Genomic DNA, 12,483 nt, shown 5'->3' with positions numbered 1-12,483 from the left:
ACCGCAGATCACGTGTATGGAGTCATGCGGGCGAGTGGTTTGCTGATGTCAACCTTGGGGACAGTGCCCCATGGTGGCGGTGGGGTTATGGTATGGGCAGGCATAAGCGACGACAACAAACACCATTGCATTTTATCGATGGCAAATACACAAAAATACTGTGACACGATCCTGAGGCCCATTTATTTTAATGTAATGTATCTGTGACCAACAGATGCATATCTGTATTCCCAGTCTTGTGAAATGAATAGATTAGGGCCTAATGAATTTATTTAACTTGCTCATATGAACTCAGTAATAATCAATGAAATTGTTGCATTTATATTTGTTTCAGTATACATACACATTCCTTTAAAGATAGTAAGGATGTAAAGTCTGATGTATGAATTAAAACATTAAGACATTCAAAGTAAAAACTTTATTATACATTATTGAATGAGACAGTAAGTCAGAACAAACGGGCAAAAAATGTACAGGTAAAATGGGAATGAGAAGTTAGAATGTTTCTTAGGATTAGAAGTTACTGAGCTACACATTAACACAGAGGTTTGTGAATTGTTCCATAATAGCGTTATACTTTGGCAAGTAGAAGGGGTCAGAAGCAATTTTCCAACTAACCTGTTCGACGATACAATACTTCTGAATTGAGCACTAAAGTATCTTATAGATCTCAGTGTTCAGTTGCAGGTGGTTCCCCAGAAAGATTACAGAGCGGAGAAATGCCTCTTGCATGTGTGTAGAGCTACACTTTGCAGCGTCGCAGAGACACGACTAAAATGGCAAGGGAACTCCTCACTAAGTGTAAAACATAGGATTTTACCAGCTCTTAGAATACTCTGTTTTTTTTGGAGACCCACCTGCAACTGAAGACATTTAAAATATGTACTTTTCATCCGAAACAGTATCGCCAAGAACAGATTACTTGAAAAATGGCTTCAGACCCTTTCTACTAGCCAAGGTATAACTCTACTGTGGAAGAATTCACATACTGCAGTTAATGTATAGCTACAAACTAATTAAAAGGAAGACTACAGAAGTGAGATACAATAACTAAATGGAGTGGTTATATACACACAATTAAATCCTTTCCATCAGCCATCACATGCGGAAGCGGTCAGAAAAGTTGGGAGACTGGGGCACAGTAAGTGTGACGTCGCTCTTCTTCAGCTCCAGCTGTTTGTAGCGTCTGATGGGCTGGGCTTTGTGGACCTGAGGGACGGAGAGGGGACATTAAGATGCTGTTCAAACACCCACGCACCCGTTTACACCGAGGTCCAAGCAGGGCTTCGGTTCCAACAAACCAACCATTAACACCGACTTCAACTATATCAAAGGCCTGAATAAGCAATTCATTAGTTGTATCAGGTGTGTTGGTGCTGGGCTGGAACAAACACCAGAGACGTATTAATTAGGGTACACAACATTTTGTAACAGAAAAGGAATGTTTCTTGAACAAGTTCAGGTGGTCCCTCCTGGATTTCACCCCAGTTTGAGCCAAAGGAATACTACCCAGATGCGTTTGTGCTGGAACAAAAGCCTGCACACCATGTAGAGAGAATGGTTGATTTCAATAGCTCAGGTTTAAAATGGAATATGGACACCAAGTGCTACCACGTTGCAAAAAATGTTTCTTCTGTTTGGATTCCCATTAGCTATTTTATTGTAAGTGCGTAACCAACTTTTTGGGGGACTGGTCTAAGGTCAGCGTAGTTACCTGCTCTTGGCGTAGCCTGGCCATTTTCTCCTTCTCGCACTCCTCCTGCTCCATCCGCTGCTCCTCCTCCATGCGAGCTCTCAGCGCCTCCTTTTCATTAACCGCCCGCTCAAACTCCAGCCGCTCCTTGGCGCGGCGCTCTGTGGATAGCTGGAAGAGCTCTGGAACTACGGAATGATTAATGTCTTCTAAAGAGTGCCAAGGAAAAGGGGTTGGAAGAAAAGGAAGAGGGTGGGGTGAAAAGGGTTTGGGTGGTGAGGTGTTTTCAAAGGTAGGAGGAGGAAAAATGGAAAGTGAAAGGTGGGAAGCAAAAAATAATACAAATAAAGGTTAGGGGTGCGGAAGCCAAGCTCAGCGTTTCCCAAACAAAGCCCATGTAAAGGAGTAGGCAACCCTGATCCAGCGTTTAGAGACTTAAGAAAAACGAAAGTCATTCAGTTGGCATTTGTAGTTGGAGGAAGAAATATGCTCGAGTCAAACATCCTTCCCCTGGAGATGGGTAATGATCCAAGAAAACTGCTCAGGGTGACAAAATGATGGAATCCCTTAGATAAAAATGGTGGAAACATTTTATGAGTTGAATAAAGAAGTCCAACAGGTTTCCAGAACCAGGGTTGTTCATGGCCACCACAGTGCAGAAAGCAGAGGTGAGCGAGGCTGTTGTGGTCATACGTACCCAGGACTGAGCGGTTCTCTTTCTTGGGCATGAACGGCTCTTTGTGAATGGCCGTGTTTGGTCGAGCTTTGAAGGTGGCTGCCTCCGCCTGGTGCTTCTGTTCCTCCTTCATCTGAGAACAAATTGGAGGAAATGTGAGAAATACTTTATGGGGGCAGGGAATAGGATTGTGTGTGTATATGCATGAAGATTGACTGCCTGACATATTCTGGTGCCAGACTCAAACATAATTAGTTATTCCATGTACTGTATATGGTCAAAGTATGAAAGCAACTGCATGGACTTTGCCACATCTTCAGTTTGAAGCAGGGCAGGAATTGAATAAAGCAAGTCTTACCATCTGCTCCCAGCGGTCATTCTTGGCGGCTCCCCGCTCATCGAGGAGCAGCTTGAAGGGCTCAGGCTTGGTGGGCTCAGCCACCTTCTTCTCTGGCAGGACCACCTCATGGAAGTCTGGCAGTGGTTGGGCCTTGAACTTTGGCGCCTGAGGGGTTAACATTTTAAATAATGAAACAGACGAAGCCATTTAGGCTATATTGTCAGACCAACACACTGCATTAGGATGACATTTTCTAGCTCTACAACTTGCATCAAAAGGCTATCATTCTTCATCCCAAACGAATGTTGCATCACAAATCTTACAAAGCACACAGTGCTAGGCCACTAGAGGATTAATTACTTCTCTCCTAATCTAATGACAGGCAACTGCACCTGTAATGCATTTAGTGGCATCATTCATCAGGTCTACCCAAAATCGATAGAATGTAAGGCAAATGATACACGAGGAGAAATCTGAACAGTTTTAAGGCAGTTAATGGGGGTACCTCTTCGTGCCTCAGCTCCTCCAGCCTCTTCTCTTTCAGCACCCTCCTCTCGCGCTCCCTCTCTTCAAAGGAGAAGGGGCACACCTCCACCTGGGTCTTGTCCTGGAGCTTAGGCAGAAAGGGCAGGCCAAAGTGGGGCACAGCGTGGGCCTTGAGCAGGGCCGGGAGTTTCACCTCCTCCACTTTTCTGTCCATGCGCACCTTCTTCAGGGCCCACGCAGGGGACTCTGGAACAGTGGGACACTGCACCTTCTTCTCCGGGACACCCTGTAAACCAAAAGGTGTGGGTAGACCATTAACAAGGGAGCCATCACATCTTATATACCATCATAGTATTATACCAGTGCTAGACTGCTTTGAATAGATATGTCTGGAGGTTAAAACTCTGAAAGCCTCAAACTACTAGCATTGGTGCCCGTCTTCATCAGTTCCTTTGTTTAAGGAGCAGACGCGAAACAAACTGTACAACCAATCCAGTGTAAAAATACATGACAATCCAGTAAAAAAATTGAGTTGGTCATGTAGCACTCACCACCACCTCCTCCAGGATCCTGACAGGCAGTGGGCGGGAGTGGAAGGTGTGCTGCTCCTCGGGCTCCTCCGGCTTCTTGCTGGCCTGACGCTCCGCAAGTCTCTTGTCCATATGCATATGGAATACCTCTGGGTGAGTGGACTCCTTCACAGTGGGCTTCTTGGGGTTCAGCGCCCCCTCCAGGATCTTCCTGTTCAGCTCCAGGGCCTTGAACTTAAACCTGGAATATACAGGACAGTGGTGGATTCATTTATTAGCAATTTAATAAGTAGAGGAGACAATTCCCTATTCAAACTGACAATCATATGTGTTCTACACAATGTATTTCTATCTTTCTGTCCTCCTGAACAAGGCTCAAGGTTGTTGGACTATGGATGAGCTGGAGCACCAGCAAACATTTTTGCCTTCGTTCAAGTCTCATTGAGAGTACACACAGGTAAAAGTAACCCAACAGTCTAATAACTACTATGCAGAGGGTAGAAGGATAGAGCGTGAAGAAGTCATAAGTGTAGACTCACTGCTGAAGTTTCTGGAGCTCCTCTGCCTCCAGCTCAGCGCTGCTCTTGACCGCCGTGGGACGGCTCCTCTGCCGGGTCATCAGCTGAGGGGTGTGAGGGTGGGTGATCTTAAGATGCTCACTCTTCACAGGAGACGGGCCTGAAAGAGAGGATATCATATTTTAATTTGCTGCCACCCCCCACATCGTACTTAACTCCGGAATAACAGCCACGCATACAGTGAGCACATCCCAGGGTATGAGACTGCCATCCATCGTCTGTAATGTACAACAATGCCAAAGACTGGCTGGATTAGGAGCTAATATACGCACCCCTCTCCTGGCTCTGTCGACTGCGAAGGTGGTAGCGGGTCGGTGTGCGTTTCTGGAACAGCTCAATCTGTTGGGCCATGGGCATGAAGGGGACAGGGTCCGCCACCTTCCTCTTGCTGCCAGTGGACAGGTTGAAGGGCTTGGGAACAGTGGCACCCTTCGGCGCCTTGGCCTGAGAAGGAAATAATTCAGGAGATTAAAGAGAAACAAACAATCCCAAATATGTTTGGGTGAATTGACAACCTAGGTAAGTGGAAAATCATATCTTTGGGTTGTGTGAACTATCCCTTTAATTACCATAGCAGCTGATGTGGCCAAACAGAAAGCTAGCTACTTACGGGGGAGGCCGGGTGCTTGCGGAGCTGAGCAGTGAAGTCCACCTCCCTGTGGGTTGATGCAGTGCCCGCCTTGACGCGCCCATCTGTGCTGAAGTTGAACTCTTTGGGTACGGTGGTGGCCAGAGCCAGCTTCTTAGGGAGCTGACCTGAGTGACAAGATTAAATCCCTCTTAATTAAGGCAGACAGACTTGCAACGCTTCACTTGTAGGAAGAAAGGAGGGTTACTCACTGCCTGCCAAGGCAGCCTTGTAGCTGACCTCGTTCCTCTTCCGCTGGTCAGCCACCTCCTTCTGAAGAGTCTTGATGTGTACCATCTCCTGATGCTCAGAGCTCTTATGCCTGGGTGGACATACACTATGATAACACAATCTAGGGATATTAACCTTCAAAGGCAGTGTTCTACAATCCTGGTCCTAGAGAACCACTGGTTGTCCTAACCCAGCGCAAACACTTGATTAGTTGAATAAGGCGTTTCTGCTAGGGCTATAACACTGAGGGATGGGGCTCGGGAAATGTAACCACTAAAATGCCTTAACGTAGCCATGGACGAAAGGACTGACAGGCTTGTCGGCACCAATATCAGGTAATGATGCCTCCTTGACTAATTGCTGAATCCATTCAAATCCATTAGTGATAGAATGACTTACTGTGTGGTGCTGGGGGCTGCTGCAGCGGGCCGAGCCTGGGTGGCTGCTCTGGGGTTTAGTCGCACGCTGGTACGGACACTACCACTGCGTTTGGGGGGCAGAGATGAGCTCCTGAGAACCGGACACAAACCAAGACAGTTGGGTTACTTTTCTCCACAAGACAATTGGTCAAGGTTAATTATTAAACATCAAGTCCTTGCACTAAAAGCATATGCCATGCAAAGGTGACAAAACTATACCTGCATGTGAAAAAGTAATACATTGGCACATTCACTAATGACCAACACCCAATGTTCATTTCATATTTCAAACCCAATAATGAACAGTTTTGACCATGCCTAACTAGCCACCTCAAAAAACATTTTCACCATGGGAGGGGGAAGACCCTCCAGTTGTTTACCTTCGATGCGGGCGAAAGGTTCTTACAGCAGTTGGGTTTGAGCTGTAAACAGTAAGACTGATGACTAGGATTACATCCAGGGCTAGATTGAATAATCCCAGGCACACAGCTGCTCATGATAACAATGGAATAGACAGGTGGCAGAATGGTGCAAATGAATACGTTTACAGACCTTCTCGGCTTCTTGACAGGTGGTGCGGCTTGAGGGGCGGTGTGCTGTCCTTCCTCATTGCTGGGTGCCTCTTTGCGCTTTGACACCCTTCAGTGGAGAAACAGGATTGCCACTTGGAAGCATACAGTTGGTTGGTCTAATGTTGACTAGTTAGGTCAAATACAACAGGAACTTTATTTACTCCTGGACTGGTCTGCAGCTAAACATGCAGATGCTTGTTTTGGAACAGAGACATTACTTTAGAGTTAACCTTTTTAGCTTTCCTTTTAACTTTTGCAATAATCCAAATATTCTGAACACCCATGAATGCAGCAGGACGAAGGCTGCAATAATAATCTGTGGGGCTTGTGAAAACTCAACTTGACCAATGTACAGCCTTACAGAACTCTCAAACAAGATGTTAGCTGAGTGTTCTAGAAGCAACATACCTGCGTGGTTGGGCAGGTGGTCCATTCTTTGGCAGGGCAGCTACCGGTGCTGGCCTATTTCCCCAGGAGGTGACAATGTTGGAGGGGGTGACTGAGGACGTGCTCGGGGTATCTGCTGTGGTGGGTACTGAGGATGTGCTTGGGGCCTCTATTGTGGAAACATGAAGAGTCAGCACATTACACACAGGTCAGTCAAACTTGTGAATGTATCTGGCCTAGATAATCACGCAACTGTCCAAAGTACCAACCCGAGTCTGAGTTGTCTTTCACCCTGGGAGATACAATCGCCCTGGGCAGGTGTGCTTTGGGGGTCGCACCAAATGGTATGTTGTTTCTGTTTGGGGTGGCGAGGTGGCAAAACAGTCTCTCATCCTGGCCTGCACATTGGTCTGCAGAACATCACACGATTCAGCAATGAATTGTGGGAATTCAAGAACTTGGCAAGTTAGCTGCCACTTCCAGAGCATGTAGCCAGGCCCCAATTGGAGCCTGCTGACAAACATTGAAATACATGCATTCATCCTGGGAAGCTCCATTCTTACTAGCCTTGAGACCATTAGTTGAATTGCATTCCCAGTCAGCCAAAGTTTCCTCTCAAGACCTCTACAAGCCAGAATGTTGGATAAAATGGTTTTAACTTAATTTACTGATGTCCTTGCAGTTAGTCCTTTTGCAGGTAGGATTGTGAAACCATATTTCCACCGGAAAGTGTAATTGCATAAATTTTTCTAAGCGCTGGTAGTGCATTCAGATTTCTATCACCTGAAGCACGTGCAGAAGCATGTAAACACGTGCACGAGCTCTATAGGTATGAATTAGTCTCCTGCATGCATTTATCTTGAGCACACGTTTCAAGTGATAGAAATCGGAACTCACTACCGGCGCTTTGAAAAGTTGATGTAATTATACTTTCCTGTGGATGGATATGTTGTCTCATTCCTACCTGCAAAAGGACCAACCACACGGACAACCGTTAAAGTTAAAATATCATTTTATTGTGGCTTGTAGAGGTGGTGAGAAGAAACGTTCCTGATCCAAACGCTCATTTATGCCCTAACGTATAATTCAATGACATTCAAAATACTGTAACATTGTGCACAAGCATGCAAACATAGGTTTCTAACCATCTTACCAAACCAAATGTCTGCGTTATCCTCCGTATCAAATGTTTGGAAATCAATGACATGTGACGGTGCATCGAATTCGTAGTGACTAGCCGATTCGCTCTGCGCCATCTCAGCACCTAAAGTCTAAACAAGCAGATTAGATGCATGATGTGAGTTGTTCAGATGAGTTAGCTAACTAACGTTATTCATTCACAAACCATTAACATAACACATTTAACTGCGTAGCGACAATATATACGTTATTATAACAAGTACGCGAGAACTATATAAATACCAAATTAATATCAGAAATTGTGTATTGAAGTTAGTTAGGTAGCATTAGGCCACCTAACGAGGTAGCTAGCTATTGATCAAAATTATCTGCTGGGTAAATTATAAGATACAAAAGAGATGTCAATTAAAATACAAAATATTATAACGTACCTCTCAAACGTATCTTATAAACACAACCAACCCGTAATAGAAATCCCGTGAGCTGAACTACACTATTGAGAGCGCAAAATAACAAAGGAGGTTTGGCGTTACCGTTTAAATTTCCTCGCCATTTGAACCAGCCAATCAACAGCCTCGTCCAGATCAATCGGTTTTCCATTGGCTCCATATTGGCTACGTCACGGCATTCACAATTGATATTTCCTGTCACGTGAGGAGTTTCTGTAACTTTAAAACAAACAATCTCTGCCCACATTCTATACATTTTCATTTAGCCACATTTTGCTCATTTAGCAGACGCTCTTATCCAGAGAGTGACGGGGGTTGGGGAGTAACCGCTACTTCTGATTACAAAAAAACTGTAATCAGTAATGTTACCAGCAAAAATATTGTAATTGGATTACAGATACTTTTGAAAAGTATGATTACTTTTAAATTCAGAAAGGATATTTGTGAGAAAAAAATATGATGACTCCTTTCTGTTTTCTCAATGACATTCAAATCAGCATTGAAAATAGGCTTAAGTAAATTTGTTCCACCTGAGCATGTCTGACCACAAGTCAGAGACCACTATGATGACACACCAAATTAATTTGATGGATCCTTTTTGTCTTTTTCTAATTCCTCAAGGGGAAAGTAATCCAAAAGTAACTGAAAGTAATAGGATTATGTTACTGAGTTTGGGTAATCCAAAAGTTACATTACTAATTTGGTCAGATGACACGGATGCTACGCTACAGGACTGTTTTGCTAGCACAGACTGGAATATGTTCTGGGATTCATCCAATGGCATTGAGGAGTATACCACCTCAGTCATCGGCTTCATCAATAAGTGCATCGACGACGCCGTCCCCACAGTGACCATACGTACATATCCCAACCAGAAGCCATGGATTACAGGCAACATCCACATCGAGCTAAAGATCTGCCGTTTTCAAGGAGCAGGACACTAATCCGGACACTTATAAGAAATCCCGCTACGCACTCAGACGAACCATCAAACAGGCAAAGCGTCAATACAGGATTAAGATTGAATCCTACTACACCGGCTCTGACGCTCGTCAGATGTGGCAGGGCTTGATAACTATTACTGACTACAAAGGGAAACCCAGCCGCGAGCTGCCTAGTGACGCGAGCCTACCACACGAGCGAAATGCCTTTTATGCTCACTTCGAGGCAAGCAACACTGAAGCCTGCATGAGAGCACCAGCTGTTCCGGACGACAGTGTGATAACGCTCTCGGTAGCCGATGTGAGCAAGACCTTTTAAACAGGTCAACATTCACAAAGCCGCGGGGCCAGACGGATTACCAGGACGTGTACTCAAAGCATGCGCGGACCAACTGGCAAGTGTCTTCACTGACATTTTCAACCTCTCCCTGGCCGAGTCTGTAATAGCAACATGTTTCAGGCAGACCACCATAGTCCCTGTGCCCAAGGGAGCGAAGGTAACCTGCCTAAATTATTACCGCCCTGTAGCACTCACGTCGGTAGCCATCAAGTGCTTTAAAAGGCTGGTCATTGCTCACATCAACACCATCATCCCGGATACCCTAGACCATTGGTGCCCAGGACGTCGATCGAACTTCTTTCTAGTAGACTGCATGAAAGTTTTCAAAATGTAGGCACTAAAAATATATATTTTGCCAATTCACAACGTTACCATCAAGTCTGCTTAAAAATAATGAGGTCCACAGTTCTGAAACACTGTATGCTTTCTTGAAAATTACTGCACAGCCAAAATAAATAAAAAATGCTTGATTTACATAAAATTGGACCAACCCGTGGCACTATAGTTGCTACATTTGTTTTCCAAACTGTCGCTACCATAGCAACCATCTGCAGTAAGTACGTTTACATTTCCACGCTTGCGAGACCTGTAACAGACCTGTAACAGAATATTATTTGTTGTTCTTCTATGAAGTTGCGGTTAAGTTTTTTATATGAGTGCTGGACCAAGCAGCAAGAAACTGAAAATCTACCACTTTTTTTTCACCACAACAAATTCAAAATCTGTGTATCTGATCTGCCATTAAAACGTAGCTCTTGCTAAGAAGGGAAATGTCGAGATACATTTCAAAACTGTTCACAAGAAATATGAAAGTGACTTTCCAGCTAAAAGTGAACTACGTAAGAGAAAAGTAAAAGAGTTGAAGTCTCAACTAGCTGCCCAACAATAGAGCTTTACAAGGCCCAGCTCAAAATCAAAGACAGCCACGATTGCATCATTCTGGGTGAGTCGCATACTAGCAAAGCACAAGAAACCGTTCCAGGATGGAGAAATGGTAAAAGAGGCCTTTTTAGAGGCAGCAGAATCATTGTTTGATGATTTCAAAAATAAATCAGAAATAATTTCCGCTATTAAGGATGTTCAGCTATCCAGAACGACTGTTACACTGTGCTGTGAAATCAATCAATAAGGTGAAATGTTATTTAATATTGGCAGGGTAGACCACGTTAGGAAGAGGGTGGAAAAAGTAGATCCTATGTAACTAAAGTCTGGGCACCACTGCCCTAGACCCCCTCCAATTCGCATACCGCCCCAACAGATCCACAGATGACGCAATCTCATTCGCACTCCACACTGCCCTTTCCCACCTGGACAAAAGGAACACCTATGTGAGAATGCTGTTAATTGACTACAGCTCAGCGTTCAACACCATAGTGCCCACAAAGCTCATCACTAAGCTAAGGAACCTGGGACTAAACACCTCCACTGCAACTGGATCCTGGACTTCCTGACGGGCCGCGCCCAGGTGGTAAGAGTAGGCAACAACACTTCTGCCACGCTGATCCTCAACACTGGGACCCTACAGGGGTGCGTGCTTAGTCCCCTCCTGTACTCCCTGTTCACCTACGACTGCATGGCCAAACACGACTCCAACACCATAATTAAGTTTGCTGACGACACAACAGTGGTAGGCCTGATCACCGACAACGATGAGGCAGCCTATAGAGAGGAGGTCAGAGACCTGGCAGTGTTGTGCCAGGACAACAACCTCTCCCTCAATGTGAGTAAGACAAAGGAGATGATCGTGGACTACAGGAAAAGGCTGGCCGAACAGGCTCCCATTAACATCGACGGGGCTGAATTGAAGTGGGTCGAGAGTTTAAAGTTCCATGGTGTCCACATCACCAACAAACTATCATGTTCCAAACACACCAAGACAGTCAAGAAGAGGGCACGACAACACCTTTTCCCCCTCAGGAGACTGAAAAGATTTGGCATGGGTCCCCAGATCCTCAAAAAGTTATACAGCTGCACCATGAAGAGAATCCTGACCGGTTGCATCACCGCCTGGTATGGCAACTGCTCGGCATCTGGCCATAGTGCGTACGGCCCAGTACATCACTGGTGCCAAGCTTCCTGCCATCCAGGACCTATATACTAGGCGGTCAGAGGAAAGGCCAAAAAATTGTCAAAGACTCCAGTCACCCAAGTCATAGACTGTTCTCTCTGCTAACGAACGGCAAGCGGTACCGGAGCGCCAAGTCTAGGACCAAAACGCTCCTTAACAGCTTCTACCCCCAAGTCATAAGACTGCTGAACAATTAATCTAATGGCCACCCAGACAGTGGCGGTTCTAGACACATTTTACTAGGGGGGCCAAGGAGGGGCCAGTGTTTAATCAGGGGGGCACACATAAAAAAACTGGCAACACATGATATTCAAAGATTATAAACTTTATTTTACTTTAAAATCATATGACATTTATTATAACACGTATTTTGTACAAGAGTGCAGATGATTTTCTTGTACTTGTTTAGTGTGTTCTTTGTCAAGGAGATCTGTTAGTGTTGCGTCAGTTCTAACAGCTCTTTGATAATCCCTCCATGCGATCATTGCACACTTGTGTCGTTCAGACTTTGCATGTAGTGAAAACCCTGCATTTCTCATAGTTGCCTTTTTCCAGTTTGTAAAACCAGGTGTTGAAACAAAAACTGTGTCTGGGGCATTTGGTGTGCTAAAATGTCTACATGCATAGCAACATGTAGAGTCCGTCATTACAGAATACTCAAGCCATGGATGAGTAGTGTACCAGTTTGGTCTGAAGCTTCGTCTTCTGTCCCCCATCAGTGTGGTTGGGAATATCTTCAAGTTCGGCTGTACTGGTACGTCATACTTAGACTTGCTGATATCTGAAGAAGATGGACAGTAAACATAGGGCACAACTACAACATTTATTTACTGTATATCTGCATGTATTTCAAAATGTAGGCAAAGTATTTACTTAAAAAAAAAACAGAGCCATATTGACACAAAAAAGAATTAACAGCAGAAAGCAGCATTTAAGGACACCCAGCAGGCCTACCATTACATTGTAATTGCATTGCTTTGCAAATAGTAAGAACCTTCCTCATCA

At 44.7% G+C, this 12,483-nt stretch overlaps 1 protein-coding gene across 4 annotated transcripts; it reads right to left on the bottom strand.

Moving 5' to 3' along the window:
• Nucleotides 1-399: 399 nt before the first annotated feature.
• Nucleotides 400-8,219, bottom strand: LOC121545523 (targeting protein for Xklp2-like). Of its 4 annotated transcripts, none has more exons than XM_041856106.2 (17): nt 8,112-8,219; nt 7,694-7,811; nt 6,810-6,950; nt 6,562-6,709; nt 6,134-6,220; nt 5,962-6,003; nt 5,562-5,672; nt 5,144-5,268; nt 4,914-5,059; nt 4,576-4,747; nt 4,265-4,403; nt 3,747-3,966; nt 3,215-3,481; nt 2,728-2,874; nt 2,391-2,502; nt 1,715-1,902; nt 400-1,209 (listed from the first exon to the last, which is right to left on the bottom strand). In XM_041856106.2, exons 2-17 carry the CDS (start codon nt 7,794-7,796, stop codon nt 1,099-1,101), a joined length of 2,259 nt encoding a protein of 752 aa, XP_041712040.1. In that variant the 5' UTR covers nt 7,797-7,811; nt 8,112-8,219; the 3' UTR covers nt 400-1,098. The 4 variants fall into 4 exon arrangements, with proteins under 4 accessions (XP_041712040.1, XP_041712042.1, XP_041712041.1 ...); XM_041856108.2 differs by having other exon boundaries at nt 1,715-1,881; XM_041856107.2 differs by having other exon boundaries at nt 5,144-5,253.
• Nucleotides 8,220-12,483: the final 4,264 nt, after the last annotated feature.

The sequence above is a fragment of the Coregonus clupeaformis genome, chromosome 30 (genome assembly GCF_020615455.1).
Source record: "Coregonus clupeaformis isolate EN_2021a chromosome 30, ASM2061545v1, whole genome shotgun sequence".
Lineage (NCBI taxonomy): Eukaryota > Metazoa > Chordata > Actinopteri > Salmoniformes > Salmonidae > Coregonus > Coregonus clupeaformis.
The sequence above is the reverse complement of the archived record's forward strand: the minus strand, read 5'-3'. Positions and strand labels throughout refer to the sequence as shown.